The sequence below is a fragment of the Apus apus genome, chromosome 1, assembly GCF_020740795.1.
Source record: "Apus apus isolate bApuApu2 chromosome 1, bApuApu2.pri.cur, whole genome shotgun sequence".
Taxonomy (NCBI): domain Eukaryota; kingdom Metazoa; phylum Chordata; class Aves; order Apodiformes; family Apodidae; genus Apus; species Apus apus.
The window spans coordinates 67,080,886-67,103,424 of record NC_067282.1 but is presented as its reverse complement, the minus strand read 5'-3'; the positions used below and the strand labels follow the sequence as shown (position 1 = coordinate 67,103,424).

The 22,539-nt window shown below is 40.5% G+C and overlaps 1 protein-coding gene and 1 long non-coding RNA gene across 6 annotated transcripts in view; one reads left to right on the top strand and one right to left on the bottom strand.

Annotated features, from left to right (window-relative positions):
* CD200R1 (CD200 receptor 1) overlaps positions 1–16,190 on the top strand; it is a 75,525-nt gene extending 59,335 nt beyond the window's left edge. For 2 of the 5 annotated variants that reach the window (XM_051609753.1, XM_051609764.1), the window contains 5 exons: positions 10,260–10,568; positions 11,320–11,571; positions 12,383–12,482; positions 13,727–13,778; positions 15,181–16,190. In XM_051609753.1, the coding sequence (XP_051465713.1) occupies positions 10,260–10,568; positions 11,320–11,571; positions 12,383–12,482; positions 13,727–13,778; positions 15,181–15,303 (836 nt within the window). In that variant the 3' untranslated portion in view covers positions 15,304–16,190. The remainder of the gene's footprint in view (positions 1–10,259; positions 10,569–11,319; positions 11,572–12,382; positions 12,483–13,726; positions 13,779–15,180) is intronic. The other 3 variants (XM_051609743.1, XM_051609734.1, XM_051609781.1) reach the window with 2 other exon arrangements.
* Positions 1–22,539, bottom strand: part of LOC127380607 (uncharacterized) — a 462,715-nt gene that overhangs the window by 13,914 nt on the left and 426,262 nt on the right. The window lies entirely within an intron of this gene.

Sequence of the window (22,539 nt, the reverse complement as noted above, 5' to 3'; positions counted from 1 at the left end):
TGACTGCTGTATCCAGATCTGCCACCAAGTAGAACTGGGTAATACCCTACTGAAGTGCCATGATCTGTACTAATAATCTTTCTGCCACAATCCTCATAGTAGCAGTAGTGGAAAAGACTCAAATTTTTTTTTTCCAGTAAGACTATGAAGACTTCTCTAGTTCAACTAAGCAGACAGAACACCTTAAGCAGTGGTGTACATACTCCAAAGAAAAGGGAATAAGGGAGGGTAAGACCTTCCATGAGATGTTCATGCAACAAATCTCTTTTTATTGGATTAACATTTGCAATGTTGGATTGTGTAAGTCCTGCATCTGCAGTAGGATCGTGTGGCCATAAATAGGACCAAGTCCTTCAGAAGAAGCTGCAAGAAATCAGTTGTCAGCAATGAGATGTGATTCTCTATGATTAGTTGCATTTTATCAATAGTAAAATACTGATCTCAGTAGCATTATATCAGTCCTGGAATTAGAGAACATGAGGTGAAGAAAAATGAAGTAGATTTAAAAAGCAGCCTCAGTAGCATTCAAACTTACCTGCACATGTAACTTTCTGGAATGCTACTGTTTCATTTAATTTCCTTAATATAACTTGTAAACCTTATATCACTAGGGTCCTAGTTCTCTTTTCTTTTCTTTCTCTCTTCTCTTCTCTTCTCTTCTCTTCTCTTCTCTTCTCTTCTCTTCTCTTCTCTTCTCTTCTCTTCTCTTCTCTTCTCTTCTCTTCTCTTCTCTTCTCTTCTCTTCTCTTCTCTTCTCTTCTCTTCTCTTCTCTTCTCTTCTCTTCTCTTCTCTTCTCTTCTCTTCTCTTTCCTCTTCCCTTCTCTTCTCTTCTTTCTTCTCTTTCTTTCTTTCTCTGTCCTACTGTGTTTCATTGCTCCTGCCTCTGTTGACTCCTGTTCAAGAGTATTGTAGAATCTTGCTCCAGGTACATACAAACCATAGCCTAAAAAACTATTCTGATATACTTACATTTGTCTCCATTTCACTATTGCTCTGCTGCTCCTTTGGGTCTATGTGCTGGAATAATTTTTACTTCTTTTACTCTAAAAACACCTGAACGCTTGTTTTTCTTACCCAAATGCTTAAAATGGAATTCTGAACTATTAAATTAGGCCAATATTTATCAGAAAAAATCTTCATTGCCCTATATAGTCTTCAAAGCATGTCCTTTGCTTTGCTGTGGTCTAAGCACAGAGTCTGAATGTGTCTAGTTTCAAAACCATGGAAATGAGGAAGTTCAGCCTTACAAGCTGCCCACATACCCCATGACTACAAAGCAGATTTTCTTTAATTAAGGTTGCACTTGTAGAAGTACATGCTACTTAAAGCTCACAGTTGATATATTTTGTGTGTAGAGGTACAATCATGTATAGGAAAAAAGAACAGGGAATCTTCTTATGCCAACTTATCTTTGTTTTGTGTAGGAAAATAATAGGAAATAAAGTACTATGCTAAAGCTAAACACTGAACAATGCATGACCTAGATTTTAACCATATAAAAGGGAGGTCATAAGCAGATTTTCACAGCAGCCCCTTATCTGCTCTCTGCAAAGTATGAAAAACAAGGCATACAACCTAATGTTTGCAGTCAATAATATAATTTTGTTTAGAATAGCAGAAAAATGCCACTTAAGCATAAAGAGTACAACTTACTTCATTCTTCTCATGAGGAAGAGAGTAAAAGGCTAATATAAAATATTCTGTATCTGTTTCTATACTAAGAAGTGGGGGGCTTTTGCACTTTGTTATACATGCTGCCGCCTCAGCACTACTCTAAAATAAATCACAGAATCATAGAACTATTCAGGTTGGAAAAGACCCTTGGGATCACCGAGTCCAACCATCATCCCTACTCCACAAAGTTCTCCCCTAAACCATATCCAGCAACACTGCATCCAAACGACCCCTAAACACATCCAGGGATGGTGACTCAACCACCTCCCTGGGCAGCCTATTCCAGTGTCTAAACACTCTTTCTGTGAAAAAAATGTTCCTAATGTCCAGTCTAAACCTCCCCTGCTGCAGCTTGAAGCCATTGCCTCTTGTTCTGTCAATAATTACCTGTGAGAAGAGACCAGCACCAACCTCTCTACAGTGACCTTTCAGGTAGTTGTAGAGAAGGATGAGATCTCCCCTCAGCCTCCTCTTCCTCAAACTAGACATTCCCAGATCCTTCAAGCATTCTTCATAAGATTGATTCTCTAGGCCCTTCACCAGCTTCGTTGCCCTCCTCTGTACTCGCTCCAGCACCTCGAGATCTCTGTTGAATTGAGGTGCCCAAAACTGGACGCAATCCTCCAGGTGTGGCCTCACCAGTGCTGAGTACAGGGGAACAATCACCTCTCTACTTCTGCTGCTCACACTATTTCTAACACAAGCCAGGATGCCATTTGCTTTCTTGGCCACCTGGGCACACTGCTGGCTCATATTCAGCTGCTTGCCAATTAGAACCCCCAGGTCCTTTTCTGCCGGACACTTTCCAGCCACACTTCCCCAAGCCTGGAGTGTTGCCTGGGGTTGTTGAATACTATCCAAACCACTTTCTCATGTGGTGTAAATCCTTTTTCCCCTCATCCATTCTAGCTCACATTCTGCAAGGATACAGATCTACTTACTGTGCACACAGAAGTTGCTATATCAAGTTCAAAGTTTACAGTCACACTGATGTACGTATGTGACAGCTTGTTAAGCGCAGTGATGTTTTATTATCAGTTGAAGATTTGGCCAAAGATGTTTGTTCAGCAAGCAGCATAATTATAATACATCATTTAAACACTGGTTGATTCCTTCATTAAAGAAGTGTACCCATTTTTTTTTTTCTAGAGAGTCATGCTTATATTGAGACAGAGCCCATTTATGTGAGGGTAGAAACAAAACCTCAGAAAGGACCCCTACATCACTGCATCAAATTGCCATTTTTTTGCAGGCATTAGTTCATGAAACACTTTTTGTAAACAATCTGAGCACCACAAAAGTCACTCACCTTATTGAAAGGGTGGTTTTAATCCTGATTGAGGCAAAATTCTCAATTCTTTTTTCCATTCCAAGCTTCTTGTACTATCTACTCTTATTGTTATTACATTTTAGGCTGCTGAATTTCAGCACACACCTACCGCTCTACTCATCAAGGTCACCTGGTTCTTGTGTGACAGTCCCATTCTTTATAGTAATAATGTTACATTCTTTCAGCTTTCAACAAATTTTCTCACACATTCCGGATACAAATGCCAATGCTATTAGTAAAACCATTAAATAGAATTACCATCAATATTATCTGCTAAGATACAGTAAGCTATCTTCAACCTGACACCTGCTTTTAACACTGCTTTTTGCTTTTGGTCCTTAATCCAGTTCTTTATCCACCCTGTTTTCCTCCTGTTTTCTCTCTGTTCTTCAGATTAATTTATGATTTTCAAGAGAATACTCTATCAAACTGCATCTCTAAGTAGGTGAACTTTAACATCTTTCCTTTGCCTTTAAGATCAGCTCTCTTGAATGACTGCTTGAAAAGATAACTAGAGAAAGCTAAAGAAAATGGAAAGATTCTAGAAAAAATTAAAAACCAGAAACAGGCAACTGCAAAGGTATTTTCCACCTCGAATGTGAAGACTGAAAGCTTGAGTTCATCATTAAGTTCTGACAGTGCACTCACCTTTCTGCAACACATAAAGTCAATTCCTAATATTGAAGTTAGCACGCTAAAAAAAAAATCCAGCCATGCTGTGGACACTTCATACTGGAAAATCAGAGTTTAAATGACAAAGTGAATTTTTCTAGCTGTGTTTCAAGGTTGCAATTTCAGCTTGTATGAGACATCAGGAAAGGGATTCATGCTGCAAGTGACACAGTAAAGGTGGCAGAAGAGAAATGTGGTAGAAGGAGAACAAAATAAAAATTTTACTGTGAGAAAGAAAGGAAGTTCTGGAGATAGGAAAAAAGCCTCAATAGAATTAAATGGGAATAGAAAATATTTTCAAGGAATAATGATGAGTGTGAGTGGGAAACTAACATTAAAGTCTTAAGTCTCTTACTGTGTCCTGTTAAAGACATGTCCGTGTGGAAAAAGCTGTGATTGCAGCTTCAAAAAACAGAGCCCTGTGAGCTCAGGCCAGTTAGTTCTTGTATTTCTATCATGAAAATTAGAGTAGTCTGGTTACTTCCCACTCCTCCAACACACAGAGCTGGTTTTCAGCCTGTCGTCTCTTCTGTGCCATTGTGGCCACACTTCCAGAGTCACTAGGCTACCATAGATAAAACTCTGTCAGCACCTCAGCGATCCCTACCTTAGCACAAAGCACTTCTATTTGTTCATCTTTCACTTCATTCCAGACAAGCTTTGCTAAGTGTCACAGGCACTCTGTGGCAGGAGAAGAGGAAAACAGATGCAGAGTGCAGTCTCTTGTATCTGGCCTGTTCCAAGCATCCGGTACTGCCTTTTTGATTATGACTTGCTATGACTCATACAATATATTCATTCCAAGATACAGTTAGTAATTTGATTGTGGTATGATCATTGTTTTAGTTCATTATACCTCTGAGTTTAATATGTCACAATCTGCAGTGTGAGGGGGTAAATGCCCCAAAATTCTGTGGTAAATCATTACTGCAAGAAACAAAAACACAATATAGCTATATCTGAGAAAGTAAAGCAGTCTTTTTACACTGTGAAAACCTCTTTGACAGCTAAATTTTTGAAGAGGCTGTCATGGAACTTGAGTCATTTTGTAGCAAGAAAAGGTTCTACTGTGGGTTAAAACTTGCTGTAAAGAATAACAGAGGCTGGAAATGTTCCCTACTTGAAAGCACTCAAGGCTCTTCAAAGCTGTGTAGCTGTCTCTAATTTTGCAGTGACTCCCCTGAAAAGGCTAGTGGCTTAACAATAAAATTTTTCTGTTTTTAAAATCTTTCTTCCTCCTTTTACTGTGAGAAAGACACTGAGGAACAGGAGAAATTACTAACTAAGTGGCCCTGCAAAGAAAGAGGTGCAACTAGTTATCAGTGAGAGCTTTCAAACACACTACGTAAACCACATAAAAAAACCCCAACAGAACAGAGCAAACTCTTTGCCTCAGTCTTTTTCAATTACCGTAATATTAGCATGACAATAGTAACCTGCACATTTTTGAAACACAAACTCCTCAAAGGAGTGTTTTTTCCTGAGAGAGGATATGTCAATTTTGAAACATTAAAGTGGAATCTGTCAGTGCACTTGAATGTGAACTCAATGCACTAGAATAGAGCTTGAGAACCTCCACAGACATGGTTTAAAGCCTTCTTCAACAGTCAAGGAGAGACAATGAAGGAAGACATAATATTATCGCTATTGTAATTAGATGAACTTCAGAAGCTGGAGATAAATTGGAGGATCTCAGCCAAAATGCCTCCAATCCTACCCGCCTGTCAGATGAGTCTCTGCAGTGAAACCCGCTCATGGTAAATTTGTATTCACAACCAAAATAGGGTGGTCCAGCTGTGAGTTGTAGAGAACTCCCAGAACCTGACTTGCCAATTGTCTACATCAGTGCGACAGATGTAGACTCCAGAAGGTGCTTCTGGGCTCCTGAGGTCAGTTCTTCTGGCTAACAGAAATAAAATATTGCCATTTTTCAGATTCCACACATTTGTGAAGAACAATACTGAAAATGAGAAGTTTTTTACAATAAATGTCTAGATGTACAACCCTTCATTTCACCTCTCTGTGTGCAATGAAACAGTTAACAGTACTGACATTTCATGATTATCCTTCAGTTATCGCTGCACTGAGATGAACTTGATAGCTCACGGCCCTTCATGTTTCTTGTTCTCTGCAGACCCACAGAGAGTGAGACTTTTTCTGCACTGGATATCCCCTTTTACAGCTCCAGCAAGTGATCAGGCCAGCTCAGATATAGCATGGGATTTCACCTTGAGAGAAGCAGCAGTGCAACATGCGAGCTTGCTTCTGAGCCTTCATTTGAATAGATAAATGGTGACTTGTATGACATATGCACTCTAGTGCATTGGTCATAAACCAAGAAGCTATCACACAGGAAACTTCAGCAACTGACTCAGCCATTTTACAGTATGAAAGCACCATTCCAAAAAAGAGTGGTGAAGTGACAAGTCAGAATTAAAACACTTGCAGCACTAAACCTTCCCGCTTGAGCAGAGAAATACATTTGTTCACTTAGTTTTCCTGCAGAGCAGACACACACCCTCTAGGTTTAGTGTAATTCCCAGAGGGAAGGGGAGATTTTTTTCTTTTCTCAGAGCTACTGCGTACACAGCCAAGAGTGTGGGCTGGGACAGGCAGCATAAAGGAGGGCAAAGAAAGCAGATGGGGAGAACTTGGCAAAGGGTGTGGCTGGAGCAGACCCGTAAGAAGTCACAGGATTGATTAAAAAAGACGCTCAGAAAAGATCATGTGGAAGCTCTGCAGACTGACAAGTCACCAAAAGCGGGTGGAGAAGAGAGGACTACGGGAAAGAACCTGTTCTGTGAAGACACAAAGAGCAGGGAGGATTTATTTTAATGCTTTTTTTTTCTTCATGAGTATAGCTAGCAATTCAGAGCTCCCTACAGAGTCATAATGTATTACCCAGGCCCAGTTCTATTTTGTTTGTGAGTGACAAGATTTAGCTCTCACAGTTCAAATCCTTACATTATCTGAACTTGATTCTGTGCTCTGTGGTAAATGAGAACTCCCCTTTTGCATATGCTTTCTTGGGAGAATGGCAAACATGCTGGAAAATTGGTGCACCATGTGATTGAACATTTATAGAAATGGAAGCACTGGAACGATCCACACGGCTGACAAGCAGGGCTAATGAGCAAATGCCCAGCAGAACTATCAGCCTGACTACACTGGTTTTGGGACTCAGGGTAGTAGTCTCTGTCCTCTGCCACTCTGCCAGAGTGCTACAGCACTCTGCCATCAAAACATGCTTCCATGCCACATTAAATTGGAAGAGGATCACAGCAGGTGCAGGCTCTGCAGTTCTGCCTTGCGCCCTTGGCATTTTTTTTCTTTCTCTGCCTTCAACACAAAGACAGACTCTCAGAGTTTTAGACAGTTCTTGGGAGAATGCTAACAGGCTAATAATATATGTTTTACAGAAATAAAATCATATTCCCTATTCCACCTAAAGAGAAGGTCTTCAAAGTAATTTCAGAAATACAAATTAATCAAACCTCTCCGGATTTTTGGCATAATCATTCTTCATCTGTAAACAAAGTCTAAAGATCATTTTACTAGCAGCATGAATGAGAAAAGAAACAAAGCAAGGAAGAAAGCACACAATTCATATTTATACTAATGCTACTTATATCCACTCTAGCAAAGAAAGAGGGCAATACAGTGAAAGCAGTTTAATTTTATTATGCTTATAAGGCCTCTTGACAACAGTAGGAAGGTATATGTAAGGATAGGATAAGCAAAATTTTTTGCTAATTAATCTACCACCTGGGGAAAAACTTCTGCCTTGGTAAAAGCTTTCTAAAATTAATGGCAAGATACAGGGGAATTCAGAATCCTACAAATTGATTGTAAACCTAAAATTATACTTACATGTGATTCAGCAGATTTAAAACTGACTGATGTGGCTTATGACTTGAAGTGAATGGTATCTGATTCATTCAGAGGAAAATATGACACAAAGACATAGCAGAAAGCATCTCTTTCGTTCCCTTTTTTTTTTAGTCTTGAAGCACGCAAGTGCAAGTTCCCTGTTACATTGGGGAATGTTTACATTGCAATAGGCTGCTTAGGAGACAGAGTTGAAAGGCAAGTAAAATGATACCTCCATAATATGTAAATAAAAGTGTACACATTTAAATGTGTGTAACGCTGTCGTTCCTGCACAACATTTGCAAGCATTATTCAAAGAAACCCCAGCCCCAACACACAGGCTGTTTGAATGTTTAGGACTGCTTAGTCATTACTAGATATCAGCCATACTGGTGATGTGACTCAGAGCTCCAAGGTTCGTGGCAACATTAAGCTGGAAGAGGAAATACTTTGTTCTCCAATTCTCAGAGACATTCAAAAACCTCACATCCAGAACCCATCAGGAGGCAAAAGATTTCTTTCAGTTCCTTTCCTGCTAAAATCGTTTAATACTTCCACCTCACATTTTCTTGAAATGCCATTAAGCAGAAGAAAACTTATCATTTAAAAACAATTCCAGTGAAATTATGCACCAAAGAACACTGCTGACAATTGAATTATGGAAACAAGCATTTGTGGGGCTGGTGGGTAATTTGTGTATAGAAAACGGTGTGAATACACAGAGATTTTCTTCTTCAGCTGTGCTTGGAAACATTAGCAGCAGGAAACAGCCTGGAAACTGAGCAGCAGGAAACTAATTATTATTTCCTTAATTTAATAAAAAATGGGGAGGGGGTGGATTCAGAGGAATACCAACCCCATCTAATTTTCCTCTTCTACCAGAAAAAAGAATCCAATTCATAATTACCACAACTTCTGTGTTATACAGCTGAAGTAACTAGTACATTACAGCACTGTGGGGCAATATTGCAGCTACATCTCCTTTTAATCTGCAGGATGTAGGTCTGGGTTTGGAAATGTCTTCACCCAAAGGATATTTAATGCTCGAAATGAAAAGGCAAAAACCTTTAAAGGAATGAGTAAGTAGTTGAGATGCAGTGAACTGTGTTCATTTTGCAAGTTAGAAATAATTCCCCTGGAATACAGTTAAAGAGAAGGAAAAGTCGTTGAGCTGGAATGGTTCATTTAACTAGATTCCAGAAGATAATAATTTTAGACAATATCATTAAGGTAAAACCAACTGTAGTTTTCTCAAAGAGGCTAATTGTAATGATTTGACTAATAATTTGAAGTTGATGCTCATTAAGACCATGTTCAGGAACTGGAATTCACATTGCACCAGCCAGCAAAGGTAATAGAATTCCTGGGTGTGTAACTTGTCTTGAACAAACACAGCACAGGGAGGAGCCATAACAGTGCTCTGACTCTCCATCCTTCAACAGTTAAATGTGATAACTTCCAAAAAGGAAAAGTGGACTAGGTGAAAGCTTTTCCACACAGATATCTAGCATTAAGTACATAGTCGAGGGATCATGTAAAGATTAAGGGAGATGTTGTGTCTGACTCCAAGCATAAGTAATCTTTTAAAACCCAAAAGAAGAGTCAGTATTCTAGGAAGAAGAAAACTAAAATAAAACATATTTTCAAGCAAATGCAAAACAAAATTCAGGAACGAGACATACTCACTATTAGGCAATCAACACAGTTGGCACGTCAACTGAACTCAGTTCCTCTGCAATTTTAGCTTCACAAGCAAGAAGCACAGGGATATGGGCACATTTTAAACCTTCGTACCTGGCACAAAGATGGGTAGGACATACATCCATGTCTTATGGGGACTGCTGCACTAAAAGAAAATTAAAAGGCACCCCTAAGACATAAGGCAAAAAACTCTCCTCCTACATACAGCTCCACCATTGTTACATTGTGGTTGTGCCTGAGAGGTGTAAACAAGGCCTTTGCCCACAGCATTGGATTTCGTATGAATGCAGAAGTAAAAGTTGCTTTCTTCGTTGGTAGCAGAAGTTCCAGAGAAAAGTCATTATTCTATGGCCAAGTGTAACAGTCAGATTTCTATAATTTCAGCCTGTAACTGGCAACCCACTGGAGGATTTGCCAATAGAAACACACTATTCAGGTGCTAACCTGGTTAAGACAATGGGCAGGAGTGGAGTCTTCCTCCAGTGTATTTCTTCAGTAAGATGAGTCCCAGTGGGAAATTGATAGTATTGAGAGGGCAAGCTGTTGTAGGCAACTGGCTCCATTATCCACAGTGGTAATACAAGATGACAGACCAGGCAGATGAGCACAAACAAGGCCTTACTCTGATGTATAACATTTCAGGTAATTTATTGGTGAAGTGGAGGCCAGAACTCCAATGCTATGAACGACTTATGATATATGGTCTCAAACTATAGAGCCGAGTAGATTTAGATTAGATATTAGGAAGATGTTCCTTACAATGATGGCAGTGAAGCACTGGAACGGGTTGCCCAGAAAGGTGGTGGAAGCCCCGTTCCTGGAACCATTAAAAGTCAGGCTTGATGAGGCTCTGAGCAACCTGATCAAGTTAAAAAGGTCCCTGTGCACTACAGGGTGGGGCTGGACTAGATGACCTTTAAAGGTCCCTTCCAACCCCATACGTTCTGTGATTCTTTTATGACATCCCTGGACAACTTCTCAAACATCCTTTTCCTTCTTTCTCTCCTTCAGAGTTCAAGAGAGTGTCAGTGACCATAGGCAAGAGCCCTGTGCTTATCTGCCCACACAAATTGAATGTAACCATGGTAACATGGAAAATAAGCCCCAAGGTTGGAGGCCCCTGCACCTTGGGATACAGAGCTGATCACAACAAGACAGACAGAACAAACTGCAGTGACAGCATGAACTGGAAATCCAGACCAGACTGGGATCCTGCCCTTGAGATACGGCAAGTGGGTATTGCCCATGAGGGAAATTACACCTGTGAAGTAGTAACAGTAGATGGGAATTTCCCCACGACATACCTCCTGAGTGTGCTGGGTAAGAGACTCCTTCCTCATTTTACAGTTCTCCAAAGGACCATGTCTGGGCCTGGACTTACAAAGCTCCTCTCCCACTGCACCTGGGAAAGCAGGCAGTAAGAAGAGGAGCTTTCTTGCTGGGATAAAGTGTTATGCATTGTGCTGTGTCTCCCTTCTCCTTGTTTCCCAAAACTGATCTCCTTTCTGCTACTCCCTTTTCCACTGTCTATTTAGAGATGAGATGTGTGAAGCAATTTCCAATATACTAAAAGAGAATCCTGCCTACCCATCCTGTTATCCCATAGAATCCACCATTAATACATTGAGCACTAAAGCATGTGAGAGTAATACTTCCAAGTGCTGAGATATCCTGTTCAATATGGGATGTTCTTATCCAGACAGTAGAAGCAGACATTTCCTCTTGTGCTGGCTTTCTGGTACATTTTATACCACACGTATGATGGCTGCTTAGGACCTAAGTCTAATTCAGTCCTGTCTTTGGGATGATTCCCTACTGCAATATCCAAGGATACTGCCTCTGATGGTAGATGGCTGTGGAAACTCACCTGGATGGGGGAGAGTTATCCAAAAGAAAAAAAGAGGCACAACCTTTGTCTCTTGTGACTTTGGCCCATGTTGTTGCAATGGGAAGGCACCTCTAACCATGTTCTTGTCTTTTCCCTGTGTTCATTTTGGGTAGAGAACAAGAACACCCGCTCCCAGCAGCTGCAAACTAACTCCATGTATCTCCCCTTCCTGATGCCTTTCAGTCCCCCCCAGGCTGAGCCTGTACTGTGATGGCCACGGGAGCCACGTGTGCGAGGCAGCAGCAGGGAAGCCGGCTGCCTGGGTCTGGTGGGTCCCAGGGGGCAACTCCACCCCCAAGGAAGAAAGCCATGGCAATGGGACAGTGACTGTTCTCAGCAAGTTCACGGCCCACAACACCAGCATGACTAATGCAACCTGTGTTATGTTCCACCCAGCAGGGAACCAGAGCAAGTCCATAACCTGTCATCCCTCAGGTAAGCTCCTCTTCGTGTGTTCAGCGTTCATAATCCTGTTTAGCCTCCTGCATACACTTCTGTTACTTATAGGAAGAATAATCTATAAAACCTAGAGAAACTTTCAGTGATGTCTTCTGTAGACAAGAGCCCCATTGCCAGCTGCCTTTGCCCAAAAACATCAGCTCATTTGTGTTCTATACACTGTTTCCTAGTGATTTCTTCCCTTAGACAGATATACAGAAGTGTGTAATATTCTTTTGGCACTGGAAATGTTTTTGGAAACAGACACAAAGAAGTCTTGGTCCTAGTGGTAAAATAATCACTTGGAAGCAGAACATCAGCAAAATCTTTTTAAATGCAAATGTAAAGTCTGTTGCTCAGATCATGGTAAGTCAAGAGAGAGTGCCAACTTTGGTGTGGCCAGCAGAAACAAATAAATCACTTCATTCCAAGTTGTGAATGTCACACACTGTGTGACATTTGATTTCTGCTTTTTGCTTTTTGTTGTTGCATTTGAGCACTACACGTGAGTTGCACTACTGAGATATGCAGAGTCCTTGAGAGGAACTCTCGTATAGCTTAGTGAAAAAATACCCTGAGTGTCCACTGCGGGATTTGTGGGATCTGGTTTTGTCTCTGACATACACTCCATTTGTGTTTCTCAAACAAGTTTCATTACTGGCCTTCCCTTCTGATGAAGGGGATTATATTTATTTTATGAGCATGCTGAAAATGTGTGTATGTGCTAAAGCAGCCGTATTCTTAAACTGAAATAATAAAGAAGTTGAGTAGTAAGGAGATACAACTAAGACTAACTATTTGTGTTTAGGGAACAACTTCGTTGTCCTGTCACTCTCCATCGTTATTTCTTTACTGATCATTATCATCTTCATGGCTGTTATTTGTTACTTTAAGATCCACAGTGACAGGTATGTATGATAGGGTGCTAAGGAAAGATTGTCTAGTGCCACAAAAATTATTTAAGTACTGTTTGTGTCTTGAAACCCTATGATTCTGTCAGTCTGTACTACTGCTATGAATAACTGAATTACCTACATCAAATATTTCTGTACTGCAGCTGTTGTGCATTGCTCACATCTTCACTGAATAATGCACCTGAGTAAAATACAAATGGGCAGAAGTTGGCAGAGAATCCTCATTGCATTATCTGCTACACTAAAGGGGAGTTCTTCATTCTAATAGGAAACTGGGAGAGTGAAGCTGTTCTTCAGATACTGTGATAGTCTGCCAGTGTCTCTCTTGTTTAAATCAAGGTGTTGGTTCTGCTGTCTAGTAAGTTCTGTCAAGTGCTGGAGGGTTGACCAGTGCTACCCTGCCATATCAACAGAGGGGACAGCAGATTGTGTCTGTATTTCCGAGAAAGCTCCTTGGGTGAAGCTGGAGTCTAGTCCCATCAGGATTTGCTGTGGAGAAAAAACAGTTCCAAGGAAAAACTAGAGAAATAATTTGTGCAGAGAAAGGCTGAATTACAGAATCACAGAACTGTCATAGTTGGAAAAGAAGTCTAAGATCACTGCATCCAACTGTCAAACACCACCACCACCACTCCACCAGCCCCCCAATAAAATAAACTAACAAATAGAAAATGCCCACTAGAGCATGTCCTGATGTGCCTAATCTACATGTTTTTTAAGTACCTCCAGGGATGGTGACTCCATCACCTCCCTGGGAAGCTTGTTCCTGTGCCTGGCTCCTCTTTCATAAAAAAAATTCTTCCTAAGTCTACTCTAATGTTAGCACCTGTATTGAAAACCTCAGCTATGTTCCTTCCTTCCTTCCCCTAATCCAAAACTGTTTTTCTCCCAAACATTCTCCCTCAGAGGTGAAGAATTAGTTCAATACAAGTTCACTAACCGCAAACTGTACATCCTTACAGTGGACTGTGACTTCAATCCTCTACTTACAGTTTGTGCTTAGAGCTCCCACAAACATGAGAAAACACCTCTAAAGAAAGCTAGAGTGCCATAATTTCAGGATCAAAAGTCAAGGAGAGAAAGACATAAGAAGGATTTTTGGCTTTACTCCAGATGACAAGAAAAGGAAATGTTTCATAAGCATGTGATCAAACAAAGCAGGCTGTGATCCAGCGAAACAGAAGCAATTCTTCCAAAAACGAAGGAATTTGCTTTAATAAATGTTTTCTTTTCAACAGACAGTGCCATAAAACCAAACCTCTTGAAAGTGCTCCTACACTTCCCCCAGAGGTAAGAACAATTATGCAAATTAGACCATCACCAAATCAGGGATCTTCCAGTAGCCCTGAAAACACAGTCGGTAAAATGAAACTGTTAGATTTTTGCTTTCCGCCTTCAGCAGGTGCTACAGTGTCTTACAACTTTGCAATTAGCTGTATCTCAGAACAAAACACAGCCTTATAATCACTGTAATTCTGACTTGGAGCAAGGGCTCAGCAACTGCCATCCTTTATCTTAGCAAGGAGTGAGTCCCACCACACTGACCACAACTGCTGAAAAAGCAGTACTCAGGAATAATAAATCATAGAATGCCAGGTTGGAAGGGACCACAAGGATCATCTAGTCCAACCTTTCTGGGTAATAATATAGTTTAAATGACTTGGCCCAGCACTCTGTTAAGCTGAGTCTTAAAACTGTCCCATGTGGGGGAATCCACCACTTCCCTTAAAGGAAATGAGGCAATATCATATGATGGGGAATATTTAAAAAGGTATTAGTACACAAGAGGATTGAACAACAAAATTAACAGACACAGGGGAAAAAGGAACATCCCTCTTGGTGCCCAGAATGATAATGTGCAGATTTTGAGGGCCATACTTTATTTTGCATGGGCAATCTGCCATCAAAGAAGCAACCATACTCATGACAAAACAATTTATAAAAAAATGTAAGCAGTGCTGCAAGCTAGTAGATATTCTTTAATTCCCTATGCTGTAGCTAAGCAATTAATCCATCAGCTCTGTGTCTCTGTTCTGTGTTACAAAATATAAATAGCAGCATTTTTGTGCAGGCAAGATATGTTACATCAATATTGTGAGTACCTGTGCACCTACAGTAGACACTAGGCTTAAATTCTGTCATCAACTCAAAAAGGTGCTTCAGTTTTGATTTCTGTAAAGACTTAGTCAATTCTAGTTATTCATATTCCTCCTGTTCTGATCTACCTCCCAGTTGTTGCTGACACAGTTGCATTAATATCAAATAATGAGTTAAGTACCAGTGTTCTTGCTGTCACATCATGCGACTTTGATGAGTGCATCAGTAGGCTGAAACTGCAGACAGATGGAGGAACTAATCACAGTTGAAGCTCCACTGTATTATTTGCTCTTTCAAGATAATTAGACCCTAATACAATTTTTTTCAGGCCAAAAATAAGTAGGGTAGAAGGGGTAGAAAAGGAAGCAGGTGGACCAATACCTGAGCTTTGCCCTCCACATCTTTGACAGAAACAGCAATACATGATCTTTGGTAGAAAAAGCAAGAGAGGTTTTTTTCTTGAGTCCAAGGGGAATAACTATGGGAGCCCTTTCCTGGTTATATTCTTCAGTCCAGGTGAAAGGCTTGCAGAGTCTTGCCAAAGTAAACTACTCCTTATATTTACAGTTTTTTGTTTGTTTGTTTGTTTTGCTAGGATGACACGATGGAAGTAGAACCTTATACTACTTATGTGCAGAAGGAAAATGTAATTTACAACTCAGTGTCTGATCTGACAGTGGGGCAGAATCTTCCACAAGGACTGTGGCCACCAACATGATTGATTCAACACCTGAAAGGAAGAGAGACACTTTATAGAAGATTGGTTACAGGAAAAAACTTCTCAGGGGATTTCTTCAGATTATGGGGCAACATATCTCACTAGGTCTGTTCAAACATCTGTGCTTGCTGATGAGTCTGTATAGATATTTTTCCCTGTTTTGCCTTCTTCCTTGGGAAAGGAAACAGGTTTCCTGTCATTCCTTGGGAAAATGTGACTGACCTCATGCCACAGTTTCTCCTGGAAAACTTGTGATCAGTCTTCTCTTTGCTGTTCTTGCCTCAGAGATCCTAGTTTTGTTAGTCACTTCTAGGCTTTTACTTTGATCCACTTGACACTAGGTTGCACACATTTGGGAGATGGGAGGAGTGTTAAGTCAAAACTGTAATGAAACACTCTTCAATCATTAGCTACTATTTTTTCTAGTTCACAAATTGCTAACATAGGGACCTGATCATCAATTAATAGTTCAAATGGCAGAAGATAGTAGTGTGGAAGACTTTTAATCCCCCAAATCTGAAAATGGAAATAAGTCATGAATTTAGAAGGCCATCCACTAAGAAAGGGACTTCACTAGCATGATTAATTTACTTTTTAGGTTCATATTCAGTATTTCCTCTAAACATGTTCATTCTGTATTTCAGATTATTGTTATGAGTACTTTTCCATAAGATTCTCTGAAGATACGGTATTCCTCTCTTTCTTAAGAGTATTGGCATTAAGATACTGTAAAATAATTATGTAACTCAAATCCGGTAAGCTACTTTTAACAGAAAAACCACCAAATATCTCACAAAACAAAGTAAGTTCAAATACATCTTCAATAACTGTGCAATAATGTACAAAAAGGATTAAATGCTTGCTAATTCTAGTAATATTTATTTTAACACAACTGAAGGTTTTTTCATTTATGTGTCAAGATATTTTATTGATATTCTTTTAAATACAATTGCAAGTTCACTTTTTATGTAAATCAGCTTATATATCTTAATATTTTTCATGTTGAGGTGAGTTCTTCTCACCTTCCTAAAATATCCTTTGGGAATAAGTCAAATAAATTGTCCTCTGTATACTAGCAGTTCTTGAACTTCTTTTATTGATATCTTAGCTAAAGTATGAACTGACTTTGTAGTAAGAGTAAAGAAATCCATTTGTAAACCTCTGTTTACTACCTCTTATTTCAGTATTCTTAAAGAATGGTGAGTACTTGTCTGATGGTAGGATTAGATCAACTTTTTCCTTTTTTTTTCTCCTTTAGACCATAGAAATGTCTTTGCCACACATTGCTAGAGTTTTCTTTTGAGGTAGCCTCCTGAGGGCTATTACCCAGTGCTAGGAAAACAGACTTGTAAATTGATTGTAGTTCCTGAATGTATTAGTCATGTAAACTGATAGAACTGGTTATTTATTCTCAGTCTAGCAGCTATGAAACAGCCACTTTTGTCCAGGTGCTCTCTGCATGAAGTCTTGTTTTTCTTTATGTCATTTTAGAATGGAAGGGATCAAAGCTGAATATCAATCAGCTAAACAATTTTTAAAGGAGCCTCAGTTTGCAGTGACTTACCAAGGAAGAGCACCAGCCAACTCAGTTATAATCTTCTGAAATTCCCCACTTAAAATAGGTGTGATACTGTCCAATAATCTTTCTTCCCACCCAAAAACAGAGTACCATCATTTCTTAGACTTTTTTTTCTGGGGACTGGAAAGTCATTTACATTTCAATTTGACAAATGGACCACTCGGTGGATAAGAAATTGGCTGGATGGCAGGGGGGTTGGAACTTGATGATCTTTAAGGTCCCTTCCAGCCTTAATGATTCTGCGATTCTGTGCTCCCTGTCTATAAAGTGCAGTTCATCCTAGGAGATAGCAGCTCTTGAAGGTCGATTCTTGCCAGTTTATATGTAATATGTTATGTTTTCAGAAGTATAATAGCTCCTAATCTGCTGTCTAGCTGTAGGCTTACAGGCCTGTTACACTGGACTAAATCGTAAGGATCACGTTTGTGACCACCTGAGGAGCCAGAATATGTAAGTCTATGGGACCTGAGGAGATGTATCCCAGAAGCCTGTGGGAGTTGACCATTATAGTTGCCACGCCACTCTCCATGATATTTGAAAACTCGTAGCAGTCCAGTGAAGTCCCTGGTGGCTGGAAAAAGGAAAACTTTGCACCCATTTTTAAAAAGGGTAGAAGGAGGACCCTGCAGGACAGCCAGCATGGCTTCACCAGGGGCAAGTCCTGCCTGGCCAACCTAGTGGCTTCCTATGATGGAGTGGACAAGGGAAGAGCTATGAATGTAATCAATCTGGACTTCTCTAAGGCCTTTGACACAGCCCTCCACAACATCTGCCCTGCATAGAATGACCTGGGGGTAATGGTGGATGAAAAACTGGACATCAGCTGGCAATGTGCACTTGCAGCCCACAGGGCCAGCTGTGTCCTGGGCAGTGTCAAAAGAAGGGTGACTGGCAGGTCAGGTGAGGTGATTCTCTCCCTCTACTCTGCTCTTGTGAGACCCCACCCAGAGTACTGTGTCCAGCCCTGGAGCCTCCAACGCAAGAAAAAAAATGATCTGTTGGAGCTGGTCCAGAGGAAGGCCACAAAATTGATCAGAGGGCTGAAGCATCTATCCTCTGAGGATAGGGTGAGAAAGTTGGTGTTGTTCAGCCTAGAGAAGAGATGGCTCTTGGCTTTATTGCAGCTTTTCAGTATTTAAAGGGGGCCTATAAGAAAGATGGAGACAAACTCTTTAGCAGGACAAGGGGTAATGATTTTTAACTCAACTGGGGTAGATTTAGACTAGACATAAAGAACTTTTTTACAATGAGGGTGGTGAAACACTGGAACAGGTTGCCCAGGGAGGTGGTAGAAGCCCCATCCCTGGTATCATTCAAGTTCAGGTTGGATGGGCCTCTGAGCAATCTGATCTAGTTGAAGATGTCCCTGCTCACTGCAGAGAGTTGTACCAGCTGACCTTTAAAGGTACCTTCCAACAAAAACCATTCTGTGATTCTACATACATTCCAGCCCTGGACATTGCTAAATTGTGAACTAACTGGTTGATTATTTCCTTCATCCTCTACTTTGTTTCACATTCAGTCCTGCTGTGGGCAGAAAACCAGATTTTAGTTTGTGATTGTGATAAATAATACAAGTTAAGAGTCTTATGTATGCACACATACAAATATACTCTGTCCCTAGCAGCACAGAAGGTCTAGAGCAGAAAGTCCCTTCTTATACTCCTCTTTCTCTATCATAGAATCACAGAATCATAGAATGGTTAAGGAAGGGACTTGCTACTTCTCTGCAATGTGTTGCTATTGTGCTGCAGTCATCCTCCACTCAAAAGTGCTGTGTTGAGCGTTTCTTAGCAGTCGGGAAAGCCTGCCCTCTAAACTCCCCAGCATGTTGCAGAGTTACAGGAAGAAAGTCAGTGGCTTTTTGTCTCCTCCCATACCAAGAAGTTTTGGCTTTAACCCCATTTACCAATGCTATCTCTTGATGCAACATTTAATTTTGCTGAATTTGTATCTCCCACGTTTACCATTGTATTTTGTCTTCACACACACATTCCAGTCTCTCAACAGTTTAAACTGCCACTCCTGCTCTAATCAGGCAGTTATTAATCATGGTTATCTTAGGACTGCTGGGAGTCCTGAGCATTAAACTCATGTGCACAACAGCTCAGCAGATTCTGTGCTGTTGTGCCTTCACAGAGCAGCAGTGCAGTGCAGTGCAGCAGGCCACCTTCAGACTAAGGACCTACTCTTTAAGATGACATTGCCTGTACTAAAAAATTGATTCACTACATATCCTGAGATGGAACATAGTTTCTCTACATACATCAATTCGTGTGCCCCTCTAACCAGAAATTATTTCATGGGAACAAAGTCAAGTCCTTCATCATGCATTACATGTAAGGTTTCATTAAATGGCAAATTTTAGCAGAAAAGTCATTATCACTTACCTGCTTCAAACAGCTTTCCTAGCAACAGATTCCGTTAAAAGTGGTGCTTCAGATATTACCCTGTATCTGCATCCCAAGAGGTTTCAGGACTTGCAACTACATTCTCCTGCCAGTATCACCTACTCATGCTTCTGGTTTAGTGTTTATAGTCTAGTTCGTAATGCTGTTGTCCATCATAGACCTTCTGGTTCAGTGTGACTGCTCTGTAGTTGTACCCAGCTTACTTCCAGTTATGAATTAAAACTATTTCAGTACCTTCTGTTTTCATCCAATTGGCAAAAGAAATGTTCACATTAGAGCTGGATGATTTTCACACGAGCATTGACATAGCTACCTACCTCTAGATGTAGCAAGGATTTTCTTATACAAGTCTAGAGAATGAGTGTATTGGCAAGCTAACTCTAAAGAATTATTTTTTTTTTCAAAAAACGTGCAGTAAAAGAAATTTAAAAATTCTAAAATCTTAAAAAGCAGAGTAAAAACTGGTTCATATTTAACTGGTATGAAAACAAAAGTGTGCAATGCATTTAGTCATAACTAGAAAGAAGGCTCAAAAAATACATTTGCATAGAAAGAAGCTACACATTCAGACTAAAACCTATTCACAGAAAATACTGAGCAAAGAATTTTTGCTACTGAATGTATTACACTAGTGAATATGTAAAACAGACTCCCATAGCCTGATCTGTTCTCCCTTGCCTTCACAATTGAAAAATGATTTCTCTCTGACTGACAAAAGATGCCAGCTATGTTTGACCACACATCAAATTAAAAAATAATTCATCTTGTGCTTCTTGTCATTTACCTCACAGGGGTACTCCTCAGTTAGGAAACTTCATAAACATCCAGAAAGGTACCTCATTGTTTTTCTTCAATGTCCTTGCATAACTTCTGCAATGACACCTGTTCAATAAAAATGACATTTTTTAGGGTGTGGATATACTGTCATTACTGCTAATTACACAGATCACCTTGTCATTCCCTTATGGTGCCCAGCATTTGCCTCTGTGAGTGCTGCCTCTCAAAATATACTTAAAACTGTAGGTATTCAAGGCAGATGCTATCTTGAGATTCTCACTTTGCAAGCACCTTAAATAAAGGGATCCTAATCCAAAACTGGAGCTCCAACACCTTGTGAAAATACAAATAATACACAGAATTTACAAAATGAGCTAGATAGGAAGTGTGCTTGCTAATTATTATGACTTTTATCAGCCGATTTGTTTCAGGAGATACTTCTTGCATAAAAGTTTTCTGACTGATCAGTACACATGAAACTCTCCACACAAAAAGTCAGAATTGCATCCACTTCTGACCCCAGCATCACAGATATGAAACACAGGGGCCAGGGGTATGCAGCAATATTGTAGCCTGAGTCACCGAACTGAGAACACTGTGCTTGGCTCTGCCAGCTTTCCTCTTTGTAAGAGCATATTCTTATTACACTGTGTACCGGTTTTGCTGTTTATCACATTTATTTGCTGAACTCCAGTCACAGCATTAGCCTTACCAGTCAGTCACCTGCACAACCCTATTACAGTAACAAGCCCATGGTGAGGAGATGCACATAGTCATGTCTTCTCACGTTATCAATATACTTGCTGCAGGGAAGCTTTCATAATTAAGAGGTCTGTACTGGAAGATCTAGAAGCCTGAGGCTGTGCCCACTCGTTGCCTGCTGTTTCTTGGTATATCCCTGCAGGTTTACTACAGTTTTCTGAAGTCAATGCACAACAGAAGACCTACACTTTTAGGCTGAAGGCTGTTCTCTCTTACAACCTGTGCTTGTCCAACTGAAAACACTGGCATTACACCGATGCTGTAATAACACTTGATCTTCTAGGATGGGTTAGGGTGAGAGGGTTGCTACTGTTTTTAAGGGGAAACTTGAAATTGAGGCTGAACTGTAAAACGATTGTAGTAGGACACTTAACAAGTTCTTTTGATGCCCTATTTTAGTTTCAATTATCTTGATCTTCAGTCTCCCACAGACATTCAGTAAGGCAGAAGGCAATATGTCACTGTGGTATATTGTGGGAGTAAGAAGAAAAAGGGAGTTCACAGCCCTGCTGCACAAAGTTATAGATTTGTTTATTCTTTATCAAAGATTCTAGGGTTTTTCCCTTCACCTCAAAGCCTCTGAGTTAATTTTTTTTATTTCACTTAATATTTTCAGGCAGTAAATCCTGGGAATAAGAAACAATCTGGCTTCTTTTTAATATCTTTATCAACAATCTTGATGAAGAGATAGCATGCACCCTCAGTAAGTGTGCGGATGACACCACGTTGGGAGGGAGTGTTGATCTGCCTGAAGGTAGGGAGACTCTACAGGGAGACTTGGACAGACTAGATTGATGGGCCAAGGTCAACTGTATGAAGTCCAACAAGGCCAAGTGCCAAGTCCTGCGCTTGGGCCACAACAACCCCATGCAAAGCTACAGGCTTGGGGAGGGGTGGTTGGAAATCTTCCCAGAGCAAAAGGACCTGGGGGTGCTTTTTGACAGCTGGCTTAATATGAGCCAGTTGTGTGCTCAGGTGGCTAAGAAGACCAATGGCATCCTGGCCTGCATCAGGAATAGTGTGGCAAGCAGGAGCAGGGAGGTGGTCGTCGCTCTGTACTCAGCATTGGTGAGGCCACATCTCAAGTACTGTGTCCATTTTGGGGCACCTCAATACAGGAAAGACATCAGGGTGCTGGAGCATGTCCAGAGAAGGGCGACCAAGCTGGAAAAGGACCTTGAGAACAAGTCTTATGAGGAGCAGCTTAGGGAACTGGAGCTATTTATTCTGAAGAAAAGGAGGCTGAGGGAAGACCTCATCACCCTCTACAACTACCTGAAAGGATGTTCTAAAGAGGTAGGCACTGGTCTCTTCTCACAAGTAACTGGTGATAGAACAAGAGGGAATGGCCTCAAGCTGCATCAGAAGAGGTTTAGACTAGACATTAGGAAGACTTTTTTCACTGAAAGGGTCGTCAGACTTTGGAACATGCTGCCCAGGGAATGGGTATCCAGGAATGCTGCCTGGATGTGTTTAAAAGTCATCTAGATGTGGCTCTTGGGGACATGGCATAGTGCTGGACTTGATAGAGTAGGGTTAATGGTTGGACTGGATGATCTTAAAGGTCTTTTCCAACCTAAGTGATTCTATGATTCTACATCCAAGTAAAAATGGTAATTCAGGAACACCTACTATGACCACTAGATGACAGTTTCACCTCACCCTATGAACAACACTGCCATAGGAGAAGCCTTAGTTCTCCACATG